The following is a 27,550-nucleotide window of genomic DNA, read 5'->3' as shown; positions in this document are numbered from 1 at the left end:
GTGCTGCAATGATGTGTTTTATTATAGATGGCACATAAATTGTTACTAAGCTGGGAAAATAGAATTGTATGGATTAAAATGAATGTAAGGATATCTACTTACATTAATGAGAATCACTCACTCAATTTTAACAATCAATCTTTGGCTTCAATAGAACAGACAGAGAAAACAAAATGAATATGAAAAGAGTTCTGTGGGTTGCTCTACCATGAAACTAAATTAGAAACTATACTTCTAGTTCCTTAGAGGTGGGAATGTTTGCATATTTTGCTGTACAGACAGATTTTTATCAAAACTGGAACAGCATATAGTATTGTCAATGATCACACTGGTATAGCGAGATGCATTCTAATATCTAATCAGAAGTACTGTATGCTGTTGTAAGCCTGAGATCACTACCCCGTACACATAATGCCAGCTACTGTATAATCACTGCTGGACAGGACCTACTGTATATTACAAATGTACCTCTTCTGTATTTACTGAAGACATCCTTCTTTCCTCTGCTTATAATGTGCTATTCTTGATTGTGGGGATAAACAATAAATCAAGGCAAAAAATGGTTAACAAAACAAACACAAAATGTATAGTATATAAAACAGTATATTTCTCTAGTATATAAAATACAATAAAAGGAAAATGAGTTATTTGAGTGAGCAGCCATATTTGTTTTATATTATACTATTGAAATAATATTCCTCAGATCTTCTTTGAAGTAAAGACAAATACAGAAACATTCACTATTTGAAACTGCATGGATAAAAAACAACTCAGCACCAGTGCAGCGATTCTACAACAAATTACAAAATGAACTAAATCAGAAAGGTGATAATTCTGGGAATTTCCAGTGCTCCACATTACAGTAATCACACTCTACAAACTGTTCCACAGAAATGACAATATACTTCCATGGTATTCTGGCTTTCAAAGCGCAGACTGACATGTGAAGTAGCTGTGAGAAGACTGCACATGGAAGAAATGTGACTAATAAAAAGTTCATGCAAAATACATTACTTATTCAATGCTGTTTTTATTGGCATACTGAATGTTTTTTAACATTGTAAATCCATCAAGATCATACAAACATACAAACATCTTATATGTTACGTGTTTAAAGCTTGAAAGTCATTATTAAATATGAAAAATGATACATACGGCAACAAATGTACTGTATCCACATTCCTTTAAAAAACAGAAGTATGGAAAAATGTTATTTGTAAATTAAACTCATTAATAAGTCTATGCTATCTTCTCAGAGATACGTACAATCAGTAATGATTAATGATGTAATTTATAAAGTGCCCCTTCATGGTAGTTTTTTATTATTTTAGTTGAATTTTATAAGCATTGGCAAATCTACCTGAAGTACAGTATTCTGATGTAAAGCTATTTTACTTAAATGAGATGCAACCTGTCCTGCTTGACTCAAGATCTTACACTGGTAAAAATTATGACCTTGAGCCACAATAACTGTACATATTATTTTGGGAAACGACAGAACAAAATTGCTAACATTGTTTAAGTTCTTCATGTGGTGTGGGTTTGGTACAGTACAAAATGAGTTTATATCTCATAAATCCAGGTATGAGATCCAGTGTATTGCATTAGTATCCAATGCATACTGTATGTATATACGTGTAAGTGTTCAATGGTGTATAGCATTGCCTCGCAGTACAAGTCCTGGGTGCTTTTCATCTTCCATTGCATCAGACTCAGTGTAGAGGTGAACACCATTCTTTCTGTTGCTGGTTGAAACTCTGGTGGCTTTTTTTAGTCATGACTGCAAGCAGGTGCTTGTTTGGAACTGATAAGTCATTACAATATTTAAACTGTAATTTAAAACATAATCTACCAACTGGGTTCATGCATTAAACTATAGTGTATTTTAGTGACTTATTTTTACAGTAACCCACTGATAGAAACAGGAATCATAGTCACCCCAGGACACGCTGTATACAAAAGAGAGGAAAAACCTCAAAACAGGATACCTAGAACCCGATGTTGCCCCGAGCCAAGCAGTAGCCCAGCTTATTCTGGTTCCCAATGAAGGACATGAGCCCCACATAGGTCTCGATGAGGATGGACTGACTTAGCACTAGAACTCCGTTGGCTTTTCCTGGGACTGGCTTCCATTCATGAGCCTTCTGAGCTGCCTGGACCAGCTGCTCTCTGAAATGCTGTAGCTGTGGGATTAGCACATTGGAAAGATGCAGGGGCACCATCAGAAGGTTGGTTTAGGTGCAAGACATTATGATATTTGACTCCTTCTGTGGCAAAGGCAAATGCCCTGCTACCAGACCAATTTTTCCTTCAGTTCTCTGCAGGTTGTTTTAAAATATGATAAAAAATGACAATTTTGAAAGAAGTAAAACAAAAGCATTAAATGGAAAGATGAAGCACTCAGTGGATTTTCTGAACTAGAACCATAATCTGATTTATTAAGGAAATGAAAAAGTAAATAATGAATCCTGCATTGTAATAAATCTTGTTATTTTTTATTAAAATACACTCCAACTTTAATCAATACTAGTTTTATATACTGTAATATAATAAATCATAGAATTCAACAAATGAATATTATAATTAAATAAATATAAAATGTATTCTTGAAATTCACCCCATTCTGTATTAACCATTCTGTGATTTTTCGTAATTAGAAATTTCACATATACTTACTGTATTATCTTGCCCATCTATGCAGAACTCTGTGAATGGAACATTTCTACACAACATTTGAGTGGCCCTACCCAAAATTTAAACCTACTTTTTGAGCCAAAATTCTATGAAAATATGTTAGCTTTGTTCATGTAAAATATAGGTTTGTTTAATCACTTGTATTTGTTCTTCAAAGAGAAAAGGGTGAGGCAGCATAACTCACTTCCTGGTTATATTGATGATTCTTACATGATTTAATTTCAATCCCTAAGAAACGAATTCCAAGAAATATCAGTCATCACTACCTTTGGCCACTACCAAATTAAACAGTTCACTTGACAGTAATAACTGACACCAATACTCCTACCACACAGATCACCCACTAAGGTATGGAATTCTGGTACTTTAACAATTCTAGATTAAAATATAAAACAAATAAATGATAATTTACTTTTAAAATCCAATTATTAAAATACATATAGAGTAATACACATTTTCATTTGTTCTCATCTACAAACAGTACCAAAGAGTAAAACATTACCAAGGTATTAAAAGGGGTTTTAATAGGATTGCAGGGTTTATTCTGAACTTTTATATATTTGTAGCTGAAATATCTGTATTATGAAATGCAAGGATGTTGGTACAACTAGCATTATACAAGTTACTAGAATAAAAGAATAGTTTATATCTGTATTTATTTGAGCTGTTTTAAAATTAAAGAATCATTATGCAATCAAGAATAAACACCTACAGTGTACATCATTTTCAATCTTAAACATACTGATTAAAAATACTGATATACTGTACTTCACAAATGAAACTGCAGCTCCAGATTCATAATTAACATTAGGTGGGGTGAAATGATGTTAATTCTGTAGTTTTGGGCTGTGATTTCTTTATATGAATGACTGCATTCTCACAGTCCACCCTGCTGTAAAAACATGGACTGGATTGTGATCTGTGCTGTAAATTGTTGTAGTATGTTATGGACTGGATACATACACCACTTTTGTATTGGCAAGCTCAGAAAGACACTTTTCACACCACATTAATCCTGTCACAGCTTTAGACATTTGTACTCAGGGCTTACAGTAACTAGCTGTACAAATATGGCAAGTGAGCTCCGGCGTTTGACAGATAAATCACAACCTCCCGTGATATGCTAAAATCAGTTAATCTATTAACATTACATAATTAATAATTAGAGGTGGAAATGTATTTCTGGAAGAATCAAGAAGGCCTTGATGATATGTACAGTAAACGCCTGAAACAGTCCAAGGCTGCCACAACCTTATCCCTTGTGGCTGGAGGACTGGTTTCCTTGAGCTACTTAATTGGCTAATTAACAACCACGAAAAAGTAGACACACGCCTCATTTTCTTTAGTTAGGCAATCAGTCACTACGGTGCTCAATTCAGCCTCAGGAGAAATAAGTAGAGTTGAAAAAGACTAACTGAGAACAAGCTTTACTCATTAAAGTAGAGGTGTCCAATCCTGGTCATGGTGAACCACTGTATTTATTGGTTTTCATTTCAACTCTATTCTTCACCTAAACCAGCTTATTATTGGCTTAGTAGGACCATATTAACTACTTCTCCCAGCTCTTCAAATACTGGCGCTACAAAGAGACCTAGAAAACCTACAGACACATCAGCCCTCCAGCACCAGGATGGACACCAATGGATAGATGGACTGCGTTAAAGGATTAAGTGTGAATAGCTTTGGACTTTTTTTTACTTACACCTGTTCACTTTGTTGTTTTAGAAAAAAATAACAGGATGCTTTCCACCCTCTGTTCTTCCCCAGAAACATATAGGGTTCAGTCTGTCACCTTCTACCTGTACAGTATCTGATTCCTTCACTTTTTTTGCAGATATACTGTATAGTGTGCAATATATTACATTGCAAATCACTTAAAAGAGCATTCTCTGAAAAAGCTAAAAGTACGTCTGATTCGTCTGGTACGTCTGATGCATCCGATACACTTACTTCACATATGGCTGCAAATTTCTCACTCGCGTCCTTCACTGGATGGGAAGTGAAGGTGCAGAAGGGGTAGTCAGTAGTGAAGGGGTTCCAGCGAGAGGTGAATGTAGGCTCCCTCAGTCTGTCCCAGTAAACCCGCAGTCCCTCCCCCTCTCTCCTGCACAGGTGGAAAGAAAGAGTGTGAAGTCATTCAGAAAAAGTAAGAGAAGAAATGAATGAATGAAATGAGATTTCACTAGTTATTCCCTTTTGTATTAGATCTTTCACATTGAATGTGCTCTCACATAAGTCTTCTTGAATTTATTAGCAGTATTAATAAGGGTCACTGATCATAAGTAATTACCATGAGTTGTAAAAATAGTACTCTTTGATTACTTAACAAAACTATAGTAGTGTCACAGCTATTTGCCAATGAACTCAAATTCAGACAAAAAATGGACACATTTTTACAGCTCTCCAGATTAAAAGAGGTTTCCATGAGACAGAACTTAATAGTTGACACACCCATCTTATAATTCCATACAAATGTCATTAAAAATAAAAAAGTAAAATACTCCTTTATCAACAAAATCTGCAAAAGTGTTTGGTCTGTTAACTTGAGTAGTTTAGAAGTTAGTAAAAGATTGCTTATGGATGGATTAATACTTACCTTTGCCTCAATTTTAAAAGATGATTCCATGTTTAATTACTACCCTTGAAGGCAATTTCAAGTTTGTCAATTGTACAAATATGCAACTCCCCCCCCCCCCCCCCCGCCTTTTTTAATAAATAAGATTAAGAGAAAAAAAACACCTTTGGGCACATTTTCTTTTTACAGTTTAAGTTTAAGTAAGCCTCAGAGGAAAGTTCATAGCTTGGCACCAAGAGCAAGCTTTTAAACACAACATATTCAGTAACTGAAATTCCACTGGCATCATTCCATTACAAAGAGGTCTTGTACAATGCACTATTTACAGTTTGTCCACCGCTGCTTAGCACTAAGTTTGTAAATTTGACTATACTTTATCCACAAGGCATGAATGTTTGCCAGTGTTCTCCAAAACTGTATCCTATAGCTGGTAGCTTTTCCAGAAAAGCAGCAGGCTGGGTGGGTTGTGCCAGATTTGCTGATAATTTGCTGCACCCCTTGCCTGTTGACAGGGGTCTGTTAAACTTAAAGGCTACTGAGAAATGGGGATTCTTCTTTTCACTTTCAGGGTGTGGATGCATTGCCTCTGTAGTCCCCTCAGGGCTACAAAGTCAAAGGTTCAAATCTTATTTGGATTAGTTGAATCAGATCCCTCTCCATCACACAAACCCTACTGCAACCCCCACCCCCCCTTACAGATCCAATTTCCAGAAAACTGGAAGTGTACTCATTTTTACTAAGTCTAAACTTGCCCATAAACAGAAAAAAGTAAATTTGCATTTCAACATTCAAATACTTGAGGTGTTTCATTATACCTAGTCTCTGGGTACTGGATTAAGTTTACTAAATAACATTGTTTTAGTGTGTGTGTGTGTGTGTGTTTTTTCTTCTTCAAATAAATGTTAATTTTAATAAAAGTTAAATAAATCAGCATAATACTTAATCAAAAAACAATGTTTTAGTAGAAATAGTAAATTTACTATTTACAATTGCATACAAAAATGAATAAGTCAAAACAATGATTAATGAGAAATAACAGGTTTATACACTTCTACTGTAAATCTGAATGTTTGCAATTGCTCTTCTGATTTTGATTTTCTTCATTCATACTAAACTCTAGTGTACTAAGTTCCTATTAGCATTTAGGAATGGCTCACTTTTTGAACAAACAGAACTACTAAATTTGATAACTATGCAAGTCTTCTAAAACTGAATTTACAGATTAAATAAACTCTGCTTGGATAAGCATAAACTCTGCTTGGACAGGGTTCTTAAACTCTATACCCTGATCCGCAGATATACAGTGCCTTGCGAAAGTATTCGGCCCCCTTGAACTTTTCAACCTTTTGCCACATTTCAGGCTTCAAACATAAAGATATAAATTTTTTATTTTATGTGAAGAATCACCAACAAGTGGGACACAATTGTGAAGTGGAACGAAATCTATTGGATTTTTGAAACTTTTTTAACTAATAAAAAAATGAAAAGTGGGGCGTGCAAAATTATTTGGCCCCTTTACTTTCAGTGCAGCAAACTCACTCCAGAAGTTCAGCGAGGATCTCTGAATGATCCAATGTTGTCCTAAATGACTGATGGTGATAAATAGAATCCACCTGTGTGTAATCAAGTCTCTGTATAAATGCACCTGCTCTGTGATAGTCTCAAGGTTCTGTTGAAAGCGCAGAGAGCATCATGAAGACCAAGGAACACACCAGGCAGGTCCGTAATACTGTTGTGGAGAAGTTTAAAGCCGGATTTGGATACAAAAAGATTTCCCAAGCTTCAAACATCCCAAGGAGCACTGTGCAAGCGATCATCTTGAAATGGAAGGAGTATCAGACCACTGCAAATCTACCAAGACCTGGCCGTCCCTCTAAACTTTCAGCTCAGACAAGGAGAAGACTGATCAGAGATGCAGCCAAGAGGCCCATGATCACTCTGGATGAACTGCAGAGAACTACAGCTGAGGTGGGAGAGTCTGTCCATAGGACAACAATCAGTCTTACACTGCACAAATCTGGCCTTTATGGAAGAGTGGCAAGAAGAAAGCCATTTCTCAAAGATATCCATAAAAAGTCTCGTCTAAAGTTTGCCACAAGCCACCTGGGAGACACCCCAAACATGTGGAAGAAGGTGCTCTGGTCAGATGAAACCAAAATCGAACTTTTTGGCCACAATGCAAAACGATATGTTTGGCGTAAAAGCAACACAGCTCATCACCCTCAACACACCATCCCCACTGTCAAACATGGTGGTGGCAGCATCATGGTTTGGGCCTGCTTTTCTTCAGCAGGGACAGGGAAGATGGTTAAAATTGAGGGGAAGATGGATGCAGCCAAATACAGGACCATTCTGGATGAAAACCTGTTGGAGTCTGCAAAAGACCTGAAACTGGGACGGAGATTTATCTTCCAACAAGACAATGATCCCAAACATACAGCAAAATCTACAAAGGAATGGTTCACAAATAAACGTATCCAGGTGTTTGAATGGCCAAGTCAAAGTCCAGACCTGAATCCAATCGAGAATCTGTGGAAAGAGCTGAAAACTGCTGTTCACAAATGCTCTCCATCCAACCTCACTGAGCTCGAGCTGTTTTGCAAGGAAGAATGGGCAAGAATTTCAGTCTCTCGATGTGCAAAACTGATAGAGACATACCCCAAGCGACTTGCAGCTGTAATCGCAGCAAAAGGTGGCTCTACAAAGTATTAACGCAAGGGGGCCGAATAATTTTGCACGCCCCACTTTTCATTTTTTTATTAGTTAAAAAAGTTTCAAAAATCCAATAGATTTCGTTCCACTTCACAATTGTGTCCCACTTGTTGGTGATTCTTCACATAAAATAAAAAAATTATATCTTTATGTTTGAAGCCTGAAATGTGGCAAAAGGTTGAAAAGTTCAAGGGGGCCGAATACTTTCGCAAGGCACTGTACATGATAAAGTGTTTCACAGCAGTGTCGAGTACACTGTGTAGTGCACTAATTAAATTAGTCCTAAATAAGAATATACTAATATAATTTTATACTAGTGTATAACATTAAAAAACAGAAAAATCCCTTATTTACAATATGGAGTGAAGTAGTTTATAATCATAAAAACAACATTCATTGCCAATTTCATTAAAGGTTTTCAATAAAAAAGCTGAAAACAAGAACCTCTTTTAAAATCAAAGTAAACAACAATTAAAAGTTGCTTCAGGCAATTTTGTATTATAAGAAAATAATAATGGAAAAACCAACAAATAAAGCCAAACCCTTTCCTTGGTTTTTAATACCCTTTTAAGACAGTACACCCTACTGTATATTCAAAAATTCTTACTGTAGGTACTCTCTTACCTGTAGGTACTCTTCACTATTGCCTCAGCACTTAGATGCTTATGTGTATATAGGGCCCAGTGTGATTAAGCTAGTAAGCAACGTCAATACATACAGTATGAACAATTGAGTTAAAATAGCTAAAACCAGCATGATTTCATATATCAAATACAAGTAGGAAATGAGAACTTCTGCATTTCATAATGTAACTGGTCAGCAATTAGTTCACAGAAATATTCATGCAGTAAAAGTGCAAAAAGTCAGACTTTTCATAGATAACTAACCATTATTTCTGAGGAAGCATTTTAGAGTTTGCATTTCATTTCTTGTGTGTTTTTAGCAATGAATCAAATCCTTGTCTGTTACTTATGTTTGTTGAAAAGAAGTTCAATACAAAATATCAATAAAGGAAGAAGAGCCCTGAAACTCATTTTGCAATTGCAATTGCAAGCCCTGGAACAAACGAGGGCTTTCTTCATAGTTTTATTTTGTACGGTGCACGCTGAAAAATAAGAGATTGGGCAAGCTTTGTTTTTTATTTCATACGTTTTTTTCTACTAAAAGCCAAGTCTTTGTGTTGTACTTGCTGGGCAAAAATATCTAAAACATACCCTAATGTGAGTTACTGAAGTCTACAGTATATGACGAGACCAGACTTTCCTTAGTGGATATTTCCTTAGTGAAATATCTTCTATCCTTAGTGGATAGAAGATATTTCACTCTGTCAGTGTTGGCCCTACGTTACTCATTGCCAAGGGATCATGACAAGGATGAGAGGTTGTGCTGTGGACCCCATCAGCCATTTAAGGTCACCAAGAGCAAGAGGCAGAGAGGTTAGAAATAATCGCATGACAATTGAGCATCATGACCTGGTTAGAGCAGCGTAAAGGCATTCGATTTAAAATGTATAAATATGGGAATGCATCGCCAAATGTAGATCTACAAATGACATAAACCAAAACAAATTTAAAACAATTTATTTTCAATACAAGTTATTTACAGATATGTATTCATAAAATGTTAGAAATCACTTTCTTTGTGTTTTTTTTTCTTAGTTTAGTTTTTTCGTGGGATTTTAATTGATCACATGCTTTTGTCTGTGACTGCTTGTTTAAAGAGAAGGATTAAGAGGTTTAAAGAATGTTGAGCACAGCAGTCCCATCCCCACCCTCGTCCTCCGGCATAGTCTTTTACTACTGAAAACATCACATTAAACAAGGGCCTTAAAAAGGTAACAGTAAAATGGTCATTTTTCACTTGTCTGTGAGCTGAAATCATAATGATCTGTGCAGAATGTTTTCTGGTATGATAATGATATGTACACTAGGTTTTTAAATTAGTGACAAGACATCATTTTCATATGGGCAATTTATGGTACAGCAGGTAATTATGTTACCTGGTTGCCTTGGTTATGTCTGCATCTTAATAAACATTTAAAAACCTGAAATGCAATAATTTTCACAATAAACACTTGGGAAAAGAGCTTTTCAGCGCTTGCTGTTTAGGCAGTTTTGTCAATACTGTACATATGATATATTCTGCTTTTATTTGTCATTAATATCACATAAAAAGCAGAAGCAGGACTCGCTCCCAGTTCTCAGTTTCCCTGAACTTAGTAAATAAGCCAAAGACCACCATTTAATGTTTAGATCATTTAAATTATAGGAGAAGGCGATCTGAACGATCAAAAACTCAAGACCCTGTTGTGACCAGACAAGAGCACATCCTGCCGAGCTTGTGTTATAAATAATTCCTAACCATATATCTCAAACGCAGGGAGGAGTGTTATTTATAATGTCGCAACTTCCAACTCTCTTTGCACAACCGTATTCAAGACGACAATGGAAGAGTGAGCACTCCTTCATTACAAACCTTTTGTACTGAGAAACGACAAGACAAAAGGGGACCTCACTGACAAACATACATAATTATATATATAATACATACACACAAAAATGTAGGCTTCAGATATCGAAAGGTCTTATTTCACCTCAGGAAAGCATGCTAGGGGAAGGTGTTTATATACAGTACACATCCTTTCTGTCTGAACGCCCAGTGATTTCCATTGTATCAAAACCACAAAATTCCACAAGTAAGCTATCGCTATGGGCAAACCAGCCTGGACAGGCAAGGCAGGCCTAGTTCATACACCCAAACATCCTGAAAGCACTAATCATGTACATAGGGCTGGTGCTTGGACTTTCACTATTTACACAGTGAGAGAAAGTGGAAAAAGACAGGAGAGAAAGAGAGATACAGAGTGAAGGAGAAGGACAGGGAAGGATCGATGGAGAAAGAGGGAAAGAGCACAACCGCAACAATATAAAAAATAATCAATCAAATCTGTCACTGACAAGGCAAAGAATCAATCTCTCTGTAAACTTTGTAATAAAAAAAAAGGTTTAGCCAGCTGTGGGATTCTAAAGCAAAAAATGTAAAACAGTTGAAAGCCCACCTCCAAACACAAACACATGCCCCACCACCACCCTGCCTCCTTCCCCAACCTTAAAAAAAGGAAAATGCACACACTTCTTCAGTAAGGACAGACAGAAATTCTTATGCCACTGTGAAAGCTGTGCACTCGTAAGTCAACAAACAAGATAAATATCTGAACAGGCTTCAGCTGTCATGGCGCATGTCCCACATTGTCTGCAAGCCAATAAACAAAACTCCTGATTGCTCAATACTATGCTATAACAAGAGCCTGCTAACACCCCTCTCTTCTCCTCAGCATTTTCTAGCTCCAGCCCTTGAGGTAATGACCTTGAGAGTTATGGAGTAATGGCTTCTTTAAAAAAAAGGATGGAAGCAGGTGTGACCAGGTTGTATTTCTTAGTTCTCTCTCCCACACCTTAGGGGATGAATGAACCATTATGGGTTGCACAATTAAAAAAGAAAAAAAAAACTATTGTTTTTCTGAATATGTGTCATGGCTGATTAGGGGAGCTGCTGCACATATAAAAGTGCACATCTGTATTTAAAAAAATATAAGGAAGCTGTCTAAACTGCCAATGTTCCATTTGTCATTTTTGTTGCTTCATACCATACTAATGGACTCTAACAGAACAAAAAAACATCAAACAAATGTGGTCTTGGTTCAGTGAAGTTGTGCTCATCAGTTATGCCTCTGATGGATCTAGCAAAAGACACAGGCTTATAAAGCAAAGATTTTCATCTTCAGTCCATCAGCCACTGATTAATGAACTGGCATCCATAAGAAACAACATCTACTAAGAAGGAATTGAAATAAAATCTTTCTGTTGTTTTGATGTATTGCTCCTTTAAAAGCATATCCCAGGATTTTCGCTTATTAAGACTTCTTAATACATTTTACTGTATGTGTAAGACATTTTTCCTTATGTTTCTGCATGTTTTTTTGTGGAAAAAAGACACACAGTTCAGAGTTAATTTCCCAAAACTGCAGGTGAAGCAAATTCTAATTTTACATTTTAACAGTTAAATACTTCTCCCATGTTCTTTAGTTCACAATAAATTATGAATACTTTTCACACTATAAATAACAGAGGATGGTATATAATACAGTATATAAAAAGGATAAACAACAAATACAATTAAATGATTAGATAATGTAGATACTGTGAATTATTATGTTAAATGTACAAGGTAGAAACTTTTTTTAACATCATTGTTGACAACATTGTTGAGCTACTGTATTTCCAATGCCTTTTGGGGATTAAAACAGAAAGCATTTGCATTTAAGTCTTCCTTTCAATTCATTACAGTTTATTTTTTCAAAAAACAGTTTAGTGCAGAAATCATTTTAATCTGAAGAGATGTATATAGTATATTGTATATATGTGTGTGTGAAAGCTATTTCCTTACTAAACAGGGCAATAAGAATGGACATTCAAACAAAACCATTCAAAACTAAATGTGAAAAGTTTTTCACCAACCATACATCACTTAAGACGGCCGACTGCAGTCATAATGTCTGTTACACAATCGCTTCTCAATCCATATATCATTCTCAAAACTATACTTAACAACAGAGTTTTTCAACACAAAGGGTTAACTTGTGTTGTAGAACCCTGTGAGTATATTCAGACAAACATTTAGACAGAGAGAGAATTCTGCCGGTGGCTGACAACCGCACTTCAGTGCTCCCAAACAGGTGTGTGAGGTGATTCACAGTGTTTAACAATATGTAAGCTCTGTTTTTTCTCATTCTTTGTTTTACTAGCCTTTTACAATATTTTTTAAATTACATCATTCATAAGTGAATGACTGTTGTGTGCATAGCTCAGAAAATAGTTTTATATAACAAAACAAAAAAGCCAAACAAGCATTTGGTTAGATTGGGTTAGATAAGGTTAGATTATATATATCACACACTGAAAGCCATTGAAAATGCACCAAAATAGGAACCAGTATTGTTTGTTGTTTTTTGGTGAACGCTATTCACTAGATATACAGTATGAACAGTGCATTAACAATGCTTTAAGATATTTTTACTAATTAAATATATCTGAATTAAACTTAAAGATATATTTTAAATACTTTATTTACATGTATATAAGGTGTGGACACCCATTACGTCCTAAATAGCATCACAGTGTTCTTAGTTGCAAACTGAATCTGCTGTTAAAATGGTCAACAGCACCTCCTGCTGTTAAAACTAACTTGCTGATTAAGTTCACAGGCCACCTACTGCTGATTAATGACCTAATTAATCTGACAAAACCTTATATTAAAATCAAGCAACATATGATGACCTTGAGCATTTTAAAGGCTCAGTGATGATTCCTTAATTCTCAGATGCATGGATACTAATTACCACTAGGATGATGTTATTTAAAAATCGAATACAGTAACTTGCTGCAGGAGCAGAAGTGTCTTCAAGATCTGTTTCATGGCGCCACTCCTGTTTACTGTTTTACTACCTTTATATACAAAGGCACAGCACATTCCCTTTCAATCTACATATCATTATGATTCTGTCTCAGCCTGATAAACATATTTTTTACACATCACTAAAGAAGAAAGATTTAGGTCCTTTTAGGGGGAAAGGAATCCTAAAATGTGGGCAACAGGCGCTTCAAACTGAAACATATTTATTTTAATAATTCGCTGGGTAGCACAGTAATTACATTGTCTAGACAGATTGAAGCAGGAAAAAAAAAACATTTTGAAACTGTTACTTTCTCTTCAGACACACCACAGGGATAATTTTCTGAGACCTCACTGACAGATGTGAGCCGGAAGACCATGAGGCTGCAGAAGAACCTAAAACTACTTGGTGCAAAACTTAAATTGTCAATGAGGAACATTTAGTATGTAAACACATATGGAAGTAAAATACAAAACTCCACTACACTGTCAACAATGAAGAACTTGGATAAACTTTTCAATCTCAGTTTCTTTGTGTAGAAAGATGCTTATTTATAAAGTCAAAAACATACTTGCTGCAGGTTCTTGCTTTGCCAGCCCCAGAAAAAGAACAGTGATCTGTCACCACTATCACACGCTTCCCTGATAAAGCATGAGGAAACTACTGACATTCGTTCAGAAAAAAGAAACAAACCGTTGTTTTTTGTGTATCTTGACAGCACTGAAACAGCCAGCAGCACATTATCTTAACTTGTACACACCTGGAGTCTGTGAGACACTTGGCAAGGAACACTTATATTCCCAAAACAGGCATTTGGTCACAGGCTCCTTTCATGCAGCCAACAGATTTTATAAAGAGAACACAGGGAGATGTACTGTATTCAAAAGTCAAGTCTTCTTGCTTTTTGTTTAATAAAGCACTTTAGTAATAAAACATGAGGGGTAAAAGTCACTCAATATTCTATTATGCAAACCCCCTGCAAGTGAACATGATTTCTTGTATTTGATTTCAAGACAAAATGCTTAAAAATAATAAAGGTGAGCTTATTTTCAATGTTTCAAAATGGAGAAGATCAAGATTTTAAAGGTCTTCTGTTTCTGAACTGCATGTTTTTGGTAGCAAACTTGAGTCACAGTGCATTTAAATAGAGCAGCTAACTGGCTCACATTTGATGGTGAGAGCCACACAGTGGATGAAAACAATAAAAGTACATAAATGAAAAATCTCCCTACAGTTATAACTGAATATATTCATACCCTTGCTGCATTGGAAATGAAGGTTGGTTTAAGGAAAATAAATGCAATTAAATGCATTTGGCATTCCTGATTATATAAATTATTTTATGAAAGTATTATTCTCAGCCATTTTTTCAATATAATGTGTGATGCTACCTTTTCCATCAAACATTCAAGATAGAGTTAACAATGTCATTTCTATCTTCATATCTAGACTTCATGGATATTCATCCTAAATCTCAGTTGTGTTAAAGGATTAATCTTCAGGTAAATGATAATAGTAATCTTAGTTTCACCGCTGATTTTCTCACAAGTTTTGGCTTCAGGTGTGCTTATTAGAAAGACGACACACTTCACAAATGTTGGGAAATGACAAAAAAACTGTATTTGCTACACTGACAGGCTAAAAGTTACTTGAACTTTTTTAGTCTTGAATGAAGAACACTATGAGGAATCCTTAGAGGCACTGATAAAGTCAACCCAACCGACTTATAAAGAATGAAAACTGAAACACGAACCACAGTATGCAAGAGGAAACTACTCTGAAGTGCACTTAAAACTGAGAAGAGGAAGTGCAGGTACTTCTTTACCTAAATGGTTGTGGGATTATGTAACAGGCTACCCAGGCATGTGACTGAAGCTGATAACTTGTCTTCCTTCAAGAAACAGCTTGATGAGATTCTTAGATCAATAAGGTTCTAACTGCAAAAAAGCTAGATGGGCTGAGTGGCCTTCTCATGTTTATAACCTTAAGTTTGTATCATATGGTACCTGCTCCACTGAGCGGCACAGTGGCACAATGGATAGCACTGCTGCCTCACAACCCTGGGGCCCTGGCTTCAATTTCAATTGCCTCACATCTCAGGCTTGTATGTTCTTCCTATTTTTGCGTGGGTTTCCTCTGGATATTCTGGTTTCCTCCCACAGCCCAGAGACATGCTGGTAGGTTAACTGGCTTGTGCAAAAATTGGCCCTCAGATGAGTGTGACTGTTTGTGTCCTGTGATGAACTGGCACCCTTTCCAGTGTATATCCTACCTTGTGCCTGATGCTTACTGGGCTCCACCATCCATGCCAACCCTCTACTGGATGAAGTGGTTAAGAAAATGAATGGATGGATCCGTTCTACTTTTTAAACATCAAAATGAAAGTCAGAAATACTGCTTTACATTTTTCTAAAAAATAAAATACCTTCTGTGGTTGCAGAATATTTTCTATTTTACCCTCTGTACTAAATGTAATCAGTTACCGGTGAATTTTTCTAAAATGACACAGGACTCCTCCCTTGCTTCTTTTGTGGGTTACTTTTCATAATCATAGCAATTAAACGGAATGAGAGACCACATTTTATTTACCCTGGAACAGAAGTCCCATTCTTTTCAAATTATTTATTGCCCTCTGCTGACATATTATCTCTGTAAACCGCCTGTGAGTTTCGTCACAAACCTCTTCATTTAATTTCCTTTAGGCATTTGCGATTTAAGGCGGCATCAACACAGAAACATTATGTGTCCTACCGTACTGCTCATGTCTTTCTTTTTTAATACATCACCACACCACACGCCTTCAGTATGGGAAGAATACTTACGACATGAGTGACCCTTGGGGAAAGGTGAATTCCCCGTGGCAGACGCGATCAATGAAGTTCAGTGGGACCCTCTGCATCTGCTCACAGTTCAACATCATGAAATCGTACTTGCAGATGAGCAGAGAATTATCCGTGATCAGCACGATACGCTCCTTCTCATTGTTCCAATGATCGACCCTATATTTTAAAGAATTACAGTATGTGAAATGAAAATTAACTTAAATTCATCTCAAACACAAGAACTTGTGTTACCTGTGTGGCCCAGATTGTAGTAAAACTTTACATTATTAAAGTGCTGCTTAGAATTTTTTATACACTTTATGTTTTACTTTATTAATACAGATTGTTAAGAAAAAAGAGAAGTGTTCATAAAATTAAATTTTTAAAATATAGTAGTAAGATAACCATTTATGCAGACTATATGGTATTGAGTAGTCACTGAAACATATTTAAACTTTATTAACCATATACTAAATACTGTATCATGGTAATAAAATATTATTGAGCAGCACCTTAATATACAGTAAATGTGACCATATTTACAGTGATTACTCCACACTTATTCCACTTGAACATTTATAACTAACACACCATCCACCTCTTTCATTATTTTCTATTTTAGTCTGTGGAAAGAATAATTGGTCTTCTACAGGTCTTTTCTGCTACACATTAAATTGATACAGGCTGGTTTATACACTTCTAATTCAATATAAAGAAACACTTATGTTTTACAATTGTTACAATTATACAGCAATACCATTTTGTGGCAAACATTTTTAAATCCAAGGTGTACCTAACTATCATAGCTTTACTCAGCACAAACTGCGTTAGTATAACTAAAGGGTTTTTTAACAAAATATTCAAAGCACCTTTTCACATACAGTATTTTTTTTTACCTGAATAGAGTATGAATCTTACCAGAACAGATAAACAGACCAACACTTTGACAATCATTGACTGTAGATTCTGAGTTTTTAATGACAGCAAAAAGAAGTTCAATAGAAGATTATTGTTTTGTTTAATTTCTTCCTTTCAAATGATTTGTTTTCCAATGTAACAACACAGAAGCCAAGTAACACTCCCTGTAGCATATCTTAGTGGAGGGGTGTTCTGTAATTGAAGGGCCTCTGGGTTTAGCAGTGTTTAGCCAAACACAACGATTTACGACTCCACCTTCCTTTAACAGCATTACAGAAAACCTTTTCTCATACAGCCAAGTAAAAATTCGTATAACAAAAGCACACCAAGGTGGAGTCAGTATTTAGGCCACAAGTTAGGTGAAGGGTGTGCTTACCCAATTGCTGCTTTAGCCCTTATACATTTTTTAAGCAATTTCTTCTATTCATTTGCTTTGGTGCCAAACCACATGAATATGTGGGTCCTATATGGGACCTGACAGCCTTTGAGTTACCACTTTTGACTGTCTAACTTGACAACCCTGCCTGGAAATGTGAATTCTACATTATTGTAAAAGGAAATAAATGATAAAATGCACAAATTAAGTGCTTAAACAATAACTAGGGTTAGATTGCTCTTGTCTCTTCCATTCTTAAAATAATGAACAATGACAAAACATGGTGAAATTCAAAAGAAAACAAGAGGTCAATAAGTTGTAAAAGATTACAATTGCAAAAAAGTTAAAAAAGGCAACCGATGCTTATGTCTCTTCTTCATTTGTTTTCCTAAAATACACCATCGATGTACTTTTTAACATTTGTGATTGATCTATAAATATGCAGATGGATCAGTACAAGTTTACTACTTGCTTTGGGGAACAGCAATCTTAAGATCTTATGCCCGACTTCTCTCTCTTTATTAATGGCAGACAAAGGCTCCCTGTGCCATGTTGTACACAGGTGGGCAGGAGGAAAGCTTAGCCGTACAAATCCATAATCCACAAGGCAAAAAGAAAATATTTTGAGATTGTTCAATTATCCTGTTTGGAATGTGGAGTGAGCCCTGTGGTCCAGACCTCACCTGTTCCTCAGCAATTTCAACAGCCATCTGTAACTGCGATTGCCAAGGTACTAAAGCTGAATACAATTGCACTGGCACAGCTGGTAATGGCCTGGGTGACCACTGTTGCCAAACAGGTGCTTGTAACCTTGCAGAAATGTGCAATGGATGGCTCTGGCCAGGTTAGAGGAAGGAACATACAGTTCACATCCCTCTACTGATAGAGTTACAGTACTGTATATGAGTGAAGACAAGTCTATGAACAACTGATAGTTCTACTTAATAGAGATTAAAAGGTTTTCTAAATAACACCTTAATCTGCAAATAAATAGATTCTTCTAAATTCTTCTATACAAGCATCACAGGATATAATGTGAATATATTGTAATAAAAATGAGATGTAAAGTTTTAGCTTTTTTAAGTGACTATAACTTATAGTATAAGACCTACATGAATTGGAGGCTGTGCACTTCCAAGTTACACACAAGCTAATGGTTCACACAGCCATCAATGTTTATTGATATGATGAACAGGAGATTCAGCGCTGATTTAGAAAAGAGGCGCGTCCCTCACTGATATAACCATGAGTCTGCAGACACCCAGGATGTCTCAGAGGTCCCTGGTTTACTGGGAGCTGAGAGAACTCGGCCTGGCTAACCCTTACCCTACCTGGGGAATCCAATTCACAGTTGGCTAGTAACATGACCCACGCCCAGAAATGTCTCAATGTCTATTTTTGCTTCCAGAAAAACTGTTACCAGGATGAACACACATTAACTTAGGCCAACAGGTATACTAATAGCATTTACAGGCTGTTTAGGGACAAAGACGCACAAAAGAGATACTCTCTTAAGTAAAAGTGAATTCCTTTTTTCAACAGCTTCTCTGTTACTTTCTGTGTGCAATTTGTCTTTTTAATTGATCCCATGAGACCTTGAGTCATAGCTTGTTTTATTTGTTTTTACACACCACCTCTCTATTTTACAGCTAATGAATGTTTTTATGGATTCTTTTAAGTTGGTGGGGGGGATCCATTTCATGCTAGGGTATGTTTCAACACATTTGCTCCAGAAAATGAACTGCTTTGACTGCTCTGAAGCCTTAAGGCAGTGTGGATACCAAACAGGCACAATGGCTCCAGAGGCAAAGCTTCACTGACTTTGATCTCACAAACAGAATGACCTGACCTTGACCAGGGAGGACTGCTAAGTGGTCAACCAGTCTGCATGTGACAAATCAGATGTCTGGTTATAGGCCTTGCTGGAGTTTTTTTGCAAAGAATAGTCTCTCTTAATTTACCCAAAGGTCAGCTGGCAAAAACTGGTTCAAGGTTCCAAGAGGCAACAATGGCAATACTTTCTGTGGTTTATATGAGTTGATATTAGATGAATTCTAAAACAAGACAACAGTAAAATGACTTGTCTGACTGTATAATTATATAATTTGGTCATGTTTTTTTTTATTTGAATGTTTAGTGATTATTATGATATATATATATGTTGATTATTAAATAAAAAAAGTTAATTACTTGAACATAAAACTGATTTTAAGATCTAATATACAGTAGGTCCTATTTGTGGTACTTGTAAAGCATATATTAGGCATTTGTAACTGAAAAAATGTTCATATATTGTGTACTGTATGTACAATAAGTTAAGTGTTAGTACATTACACATAAAGAACAGACTCATAACATAAATCTAAAATGTATTTGGAAATGCTTGCATGTAATATTTTTTTAATAAAACACAGCTAAAGAGTGCTAGTCGTTGACTAAAGCATGCCTAATACAGAACTTATTAATGAAACATATAGGTTTGTATTAGTTAATTTAAACTGATAAAATGCCTATCAACCTAGGCTTTTTAGAAACTGGTCAATTATTTGTTTAGCACTACTACGTAACTCATAACAAGCCAACACAATGCTTATAGGTTACTCCTAGAATACAGAATTACCCAACAATTCAAGAGCAGCTGCAACAGGTATTTTTTACACTGAGAATACAAAGAGGTCAGTTGTCAATGCTACAATGCTGACTCAAAATATCGATTTGTTAATAATACAAGAACAGTTACAAAAGGAGAGGAGGCTATTCAGCCCACCTGGCCTGTTTGTAAGTTAGTAATTAATGGATCCAGTGGTCTCATTCAGCTGTTTCTTGAAAGACGTTAGGGCATCAGCTTCAACAACATAACTGGTTAGCTTGTTCCATATTCCTGTTTAAAAGAATTTCCATGCAGATTCCACTTGTATCCTCTATCTGTGTTTCAGGATTCATTTCAATGTCATTTTTAAGCTTCATGAAACAAAATATACTGATGAGTTGTAAAAATAATAATCCTACAGTATGAACAACTGACTCGTTCTTTGTATCAGAAAGGGCTGCAGTTACAGACAGTTTGCCAGTAGAGGCTGCTTTACAATGTGCATATACTGTATATCAATACACTATATGAATGCCATTCTTTTGTTACAAGAACTCATAAAGGTCTATAATAATGTCTGCTGGAGTTCACCTCTTATGACCATTGTGCATTTTTTGTGCATAAAAACCCTTTGGATTGCCTATGTTGAGGGTAGGGTCTGTCACATTCTCCAAAGTGCCAACACCTTCTCAAAGTTATTATGGTGCTAACGTGCAGTGTGCTCATAAAAATAGCTTTCAGCTAAAGTGGTGGCGACTAAAATTGTATCTGTTGCCATAGTGGAATTCAAAGCTCAACACTTCTATTTGTTATTTCCAAAGTTTTTAGTTTAGATGTGACAAACAGCAAACTCTAAACCGCAACCACAATGTTTTGGCAAGGACAGCCCTGACAAAAAATGTTACAGGTTCACAGCTCAAAGTTACTGACATACAAACCACACTGTACAACCAACAAGAGGAACTTCACTTAGAGTATGTCTGTTTCTTTCAGCTTACAAAAAAACACTCCATATAAAACACAGGACATATTAAAAATAATAAGTCTGCCAAGTTCATATTTACATGAAAATGACAAGATGATTCATGAGTCCGCAGTTTATGATCCATATAAAATAACACAATTAACATCTTCAGGATGAAGAAGCAATATTACCAGCTATAATGTTTCTTCCATACAACATTCAGATGAATATTGAAATGAACTGAAACTGTTTAGATTTAAGATTGGATTCTGTTAGCAAAGAATTGTGGAAGTCTGGAACAGGGTACCCTGCCACATTGTTCCTTCTAGAAGGATTACAATTGGATCAATTAACTAATGTAAACCATGCAAGATAGATGGGTCTCCTCCCATTATTAACACATCTTATGTTCTTATGTACTTAAAGCTTCCAGATGTTTCTTTAAAGCTTTCAGACTTTTGAAAGGAAGCAACTCTCCTCAGTGTTTTCACAGGAAACAAAAATCATGTTGCCTGTTTTCTCCCTAACAACACTGTGCATGTACAATATCTAAAAGGTGCTCTGTGATTTTTTTCTTTTATACTACTGCAGATTGTTCATACCTCCAATAAGCATGTGATTTCCATTTGATTTCTGTACTGATGAACTTGTCATTAGAACATAATTTCTCTAGTTATGTGACTTAGCCTGTGTATAAGATATATCTCCTTTCACCTAGCACTTTGAAGCATAATGTGTTATGAAGCAAATAATGAGCAGTAGAAATCAATCATTAAAATAAGCAGAGAAAACCATTCTGAATATTGCCAATGTGTGCATTACGTTAGCGCATCCTACATTTTGGTTCAATACATAGTGTTTTCTATCCCACAACGTTTTGTTTAGTATTTTTTTAATGTATTACCGTAATACCTTTCCTGTAGAGCACACTGTCTTTCCACCATATAAAAACCTCTTACTGAAAGAAAATCTATACTAAAGGTGATATTGCAAATTATGGATGACAGTTCAAAATTTTCAAGGGAGAACAAAAATATGTAAACTCTAGGTCCATTGTGTAAGAGCTTAGAGTTTGACATAATTAAAAATATATATTTTAAACTTTTTGAATTACTAAGAAGAAAAACTCACTCTGCCATGAGCCAGACAGTCTGAATACTGCCATCCTGTTGCTCGTCAACCAGTGACTTTATATCCTCAATTGCTTGATCAAGGGCACCAGGCTGGGAAGGAAAAAAAACTTCATCCATTAAATTCATTAAAAGAGACAATCCTGATGTACCTGGACTGGGTATTTGAAATAGTGTGGGCTGTTTTGTTTTAAGTAAAAAAAAAGCAATACAAATTAAATATCAGGCCAAAAACTGTTTTAGTCTCTTCTGAATCTTGTACAGTTTTCTCACAACATTCTCCTGTAACAGTGAGGCTTATAAAAATGCAGGGGTCAGAACCTTCAAAGAAATACAGTATAATTAATTTTATCATGCAGTTCCACAAACAAATTGTCTTACAACTTCAAAAATATTTTTTCGAAGAAAGTGTGGACTACAGAATGCTATATATTTACTATTGACTGGAATCTCCTCAGAAATTTCCCACGCTGTCCAAGTCATCAATGATATTTTTTAAAAAAGCAATGGAAAGTTAGAGAGAGAAAGAATATACTAGGACAGACAAGACAGGAGAGGATGATTTACAGCCTACACTCCATCTTTTCCTCTGTATTCCTATTCTAAGATGTATCAGGTATTGGGCACTAAAGGGACTTTATTCTTAGATTTGTGGAAAAGAGTTGTATGTTTTCATATTTGTGGAACTACTGTATTTTTGTTTTTCTTTTTAGGTCTGTCGGGAGAATTTTTCACTTTTTATTCAGATTCCTTCTTTGTTCAGGGACCAATGTGTATACAATTCTGGATACAATACTTATTCAGAAGAAACAGGCAAAATAGCTTTAAACAGATTCAATAATGTATTTCAGCCTTAACTGGTGCCAGGAACGGTGTTATCATGTATGAAATCAAATGCTGCCACTGAGACCTTAATGCCTGAATAAAACCACGTTTGGATTGTTATGTATGTACAGTATGATGCAAGGGCTATACTGTTAACAAGGACAATTTAAATATTGTTCAGGAATCTTTAAGTGAATGATTCATTATTATTTTTCCTGTTCTCTCTCGATCAAGGCCTTCCATGCCTGTTTTCATACATGAAATGTGCATTTCTCTAAGGAGTATTAGTTTTTCAATAAAATTATACTCCTTGCGCAACCACATTTTTCCATCACTGTGACAGTTTACATGGTGATTACCATCCAAAATGGACACAAATCTTGATTTAAAATTGGATACAAAATGCCTACAGCCCTCAGTGTGTGCTTTACAAATTAATATAGCTGTTTTTAAAATATTGCATGCAATGGAACTGATGTTACTCTAATATTCACTGAAGGACCACTTGTGTCATTTAGTATCCTTTTTTTCTTGGTATCTGTACACTGTTATAAATTTGCACTGCTCCTGCTGACAAGGTGTTGACATGTCAATAAATTGGATCCCAGACTAATTAAGTTAGTATTGCACAGCCTTGCAGGAAATCCACTTGCTTTGTATCTGATTAAACCCAATCATATTTATTACAGACAGGAAGTCTAAAAGATGGGGTGTTCAATCCTTGGCTGTCTTATTACAGCTTTAATGGAAAAAAGCAGTCTTGAACTTGCACATAAATAACGACACCCCTGAGTAACTATAAATTGAGATACTAAAACAGTTTTAATATTTTGCTTGTCTTCCTTCATAAATAAACTGAGAACATACAGGAGGCAGCATTTATAATGAAATAGAGAGTAGCAACTAGCACATGTTTTAAATCAGGAATAATGTAATTTAAGGTGATCTATGCATCTAGGAGATGCATCTAAGCCTATCGTACATATTCAGATCTTAAACTGGTAGTATGGTCCACATACTTTTTAGTATACCTGTGGATTCCTACTATTAAGGAAGGGAAAGCTAGTTTTTCCCGCCTCACAGTAACCACGGACCGCAGAAAGGCAAAATCATCGGAGATAAGTTTCAAATATTCTAAAAATAAAAATACAACAATTAGGCAAAGGTTAAACTACAGTAAGGTTTGCCAATTATATGTATATGTTTCATATGCAATTGAGTTCAAGGAAACACTCAAGGCATTGTTAGTTAGCTGTAGGTTTTATCAAACAAGCTAATGTTTGGTACTTTTGATAGAGAGTCTTAGCCCAGTTTATCATTTAATTTTAACACCACCCTCACACGTGTGAAAACTTCAGATTAATTCAACAAAGGTAATGTTTAAGCTCATGCAGGATGTAACAGGACTTGCCAAATACTCACCAGGGAAGGGGGTGAAATCCTGCTATGAAACCTAAATATGTAATAACGGTTTAAGAGCTTCACATCCGAAAACCTCCACAGTGTGCTCAATTTGTAACAGTCTGCTTTTACTCATAGCTTCTATGAGCCACCAGGATCTCACTCAGAGCTGGATCTCTTTGTTACTAATTACTCGTAGGACAACAAAATGAAGGGATAATTGCAATCACATGAGTTGTTGTTTTTTGTTAAATCACATTACCCTCAGGACAAAAAATCTTCTCAGCTTGTACTGCTCCAGCATGTTTATCTTGTCCCCCGGCTTTACCCCACTGCTGAGGTGTGGGTCTTCACTCTTCTCTGTGGTCACTGGCAGTTGGGCGTCAGGTTTGTCCTGCTCTGGGTCTTGGGTGGCTCCGAGCTCAACTCCTTTGAATCCAGCCTCCGCCTCAACAGACATGATGCCCTAAAGTAGAAAAACAATACTAAGTGGAGATGGATTCATATACTTTACATTTGCCCGTCAATATCGTTACATTTTTTAGTCACCCTTAAATCTGTTTGTCTAGTAAAACATAGAAGGAAATGTAACAAATAGGGAAGCAGACTTCTGCCATCAGAGATAAAGTACATATTATCGGCCACCTGTTGAGAACAAAAAAGAAAACTACTGATGTGGTGCAATAAAACATGCACAGAAGAATACCTGTTCAACATATATATTAAAATTGCAATTCTAATGTTGCTACTTAATGACAAGGGCCTGAATTTATGGCACCTAACAACTTCATCCAACACTACTGTATGTTAACAACATGAACTACCGAAAACAGAGGCTTCAGAGCTGTGAGAAAATATGATTTCATTTACGAAAGACTTTTTAAGTAAATTAATTCAGACAGAAAGGGCCAACACAGAATGAAAAAAAGCTTGTGTGAGACATACTGTATAGCTGCTACTGTCTCAATTAAATGTAGACATTTAATCAGGAAACACTGACAGCACACCATGACAGCCATTGGCAATTCGGAATATACTGATACTTATTCCAAATACATTAAAACAATTACAGTAGATTTCAGTTGTGGATAGCACAAATAAACATACGCATATCAAAATATCATTAAAATCCGTGAATTATATCACATTGTAATCATATGATCTCAGTTAAAAGTCGTTTAATAAATAATAGCAACAACGAGAACTATAATGTTAATAATACTTTTAACTGTGAGAAAACGAAAAGAGGAATAGCATCCTCTCGCTTCCACGTATCAGTAAGCAACTTTGAGGAAACCTGCCCCTTAATTATACGACAGTGTAAATCGAAACTACATGAACGCGTTCGTTGCAATATTGCTTTAAATAACACTGCTCTTAAACTACGGTTTTGTAAAAAGAAGCTCAAACGTTAAAAACAATCAATTGTACAGTCACTTTCTCAAACGCGGAAGGAGAACAAACAGTAAAATTGCAAACAAACAGTAAAAACCACCTCTTGCGAATTATATTTACACTTTTAAATGAAACATCATACTTACCACTACAATAAATAATTAAAAATAATTTTAATTAGCAAGTAAAGCAAAGAAATGCACTACATAAAATCCCTAACTGACAAGTGCGCTTTATCACGTGATTTCCTTGTTTTTAATGTAGCAGGTACTTTGCCTGGATACTGTACTATACTTCGCAATGACAATAGAAGTTTGTGTAGTGAGAGGTGTGTTACATAAACCACGGAAGCAAAGCTTTTGGATACAAAAGCAGCCTGTGCTTCGTAGCTGTTGAGATATTGATGGATTCGTTTTTCAGATACTGTTCTCTTCATTTCCCCACCCATTTATTGATAGACTACGTATTTTTATCAAACGTTTGCAGAAATTAATAAATAGTACAAACAGATTTAAAAGATATAGGAGCTTCAGAGAGCTGACATTAAAATGGATTTGAGCTCCATGACAGATAGGAAGAGGATCTAATAATAAAGTAACACAGTGTGCAGTGCTGACATCTCTGCACACACAAACAAGACCAGCAATAAATTAGGCCTTCGGAACATTCTTGAGGTCTGGTGTGGTCACGACTACAAAAGGTGTAATGAATCATTCTCTTCCTAGCAAAATACAAACAGGAACTGATATTGCAATAGTTTCCTAAGGCTGTCTTTTAAATTATAATGTTTTTATTACACTGGGAAAACATTTCCATTACCAATATACAGTATTTCATTATATAATGACATTTGAAAATTGTGTAGTGTCATACTCATATGGCTTATACAGTATTTATTAAGAAAGAGTAATTTTTCTTTGAGGTTTGAATTGGGAGCTGCAAAGGTCGAGGTTAAGTTCATGCTGAAAAACTGCTGAATGTATTTTAATTCTTTCTGCTGTTCAGCACGCACTTAGCCTCTACTTGTCATTTTTATATTTCTAGTGCAAGCTTTGCCTTAACGCCTGCTAAGAGCTTACAGTTAGAATAATTTGCATCTTGTTTATGATCCAGCTCTAGATACTGCATGTGACCCGAACTTCCTCTTCTTGTCTCTGTTGATCAAATAATTTGACTTCAGTGTGAAATGTAAGCAACACATTTGTTTTGCCTTAGGTTCATCCTAGACAGTTGCAAGAGAAATAAGGGATCCTTATTGTTATACAGTATGGTCATTTAGGGATGATGTGCTGAACCATCATGTTCTAGGTGAAATTCTGTCTGAGGGGATGGTCAGAAAGGATAATGAGTCAATGTGACCCAGGTGATACTTCTGTGGAATACATAAAAAAATCAGACATGAGTTCATTTTATTGGGGATTAAATTTCAATGAAGATGCATAGCATGAATTAGATCAATAATATTTGTTTGGGAAAAAGAATCATTACATGTCTTAGGGTAAAACTGTCTATGACTACTTAAATATTGGCATTGCTTTTCTATAGAATTTATTTATTATACTGTACATTTACAGTAGGTGGATGACTACCAAACTGAATATTTTGTCTGTACAATACTTGTCTTATTTAATTTATCTCAGATCTTATTTTTCTTAAAAAATACTTTTCTGTTGATTTCCTGAAATGGGAAACCACA

General features: G+C 35.7%; 1 protein-coding gene across 2 annotated transcripts; it reads right to left on the bottom strand.

Moving 5' to 3' along the window:
• Window positions 1–1,010: 1,010 nt before the first annotated feature.
• On the bottom strand, window positions 1,011–26,163 carry tprg1 (tumor protein p63 regulated 1). Of its 2 annotated transcripts, XM_088616678.1 has the most exons (6): window positions 26,001–26,159; window positions 24,722–24,925; window positions 22,235–22,326; window positions 16,256–16,432; window positions 4,645–4,798; window positions 1,011–2,183 (listed from the first exon to the last, which is right to left on the bottom strand). In XM_088616678.1, exons 2-6 carry the CDS (start codon window positions 24,917–24,919, stop codon window positions 1,989–1,991), a joined length of 816 nt encoding a protein of 271 aa, XP_088472804.1. In that variant the 5' UTR covers window positions 24,920–24,925; window positions 26,001–26,159; the 3' UTR covers window positions 1,011–1,988. The 2 variants fall into 2 exon arrangements, with proteins under 2 accessions (XP_088472804.1, XP_088472806.1); XM_088616680.1 differs by lacking the exon at window positions 16,256–16,432 and having other exon boundaries at window positions 26,001–26,163.
• Window positions 26,164–27,550: the final 1,387 nt, after the last annotated feature.

Source organism: Lepisosteus platostomus, chromosome 2, assembly GCF_059453375.1.
Source record: "Lepisosteus platostomus isolate fLepPlt1 chromosome 2, fLepPlt1.hap1, whole genome shotgun sequence".
Taxonomy (NCBI): domain Eukaryota; kingdom Metazoa; phylum Chordata; class Actinopteri; order Semionotiformes; family Lepisosteidae; genus Lepisosteus; species Lepisosteus platostomus.
The sequence above is the reverse complement of the archived record's forward strand: the minus strand, read 5'-3'. Positions and strand labels throughout refer to the sequence as shown.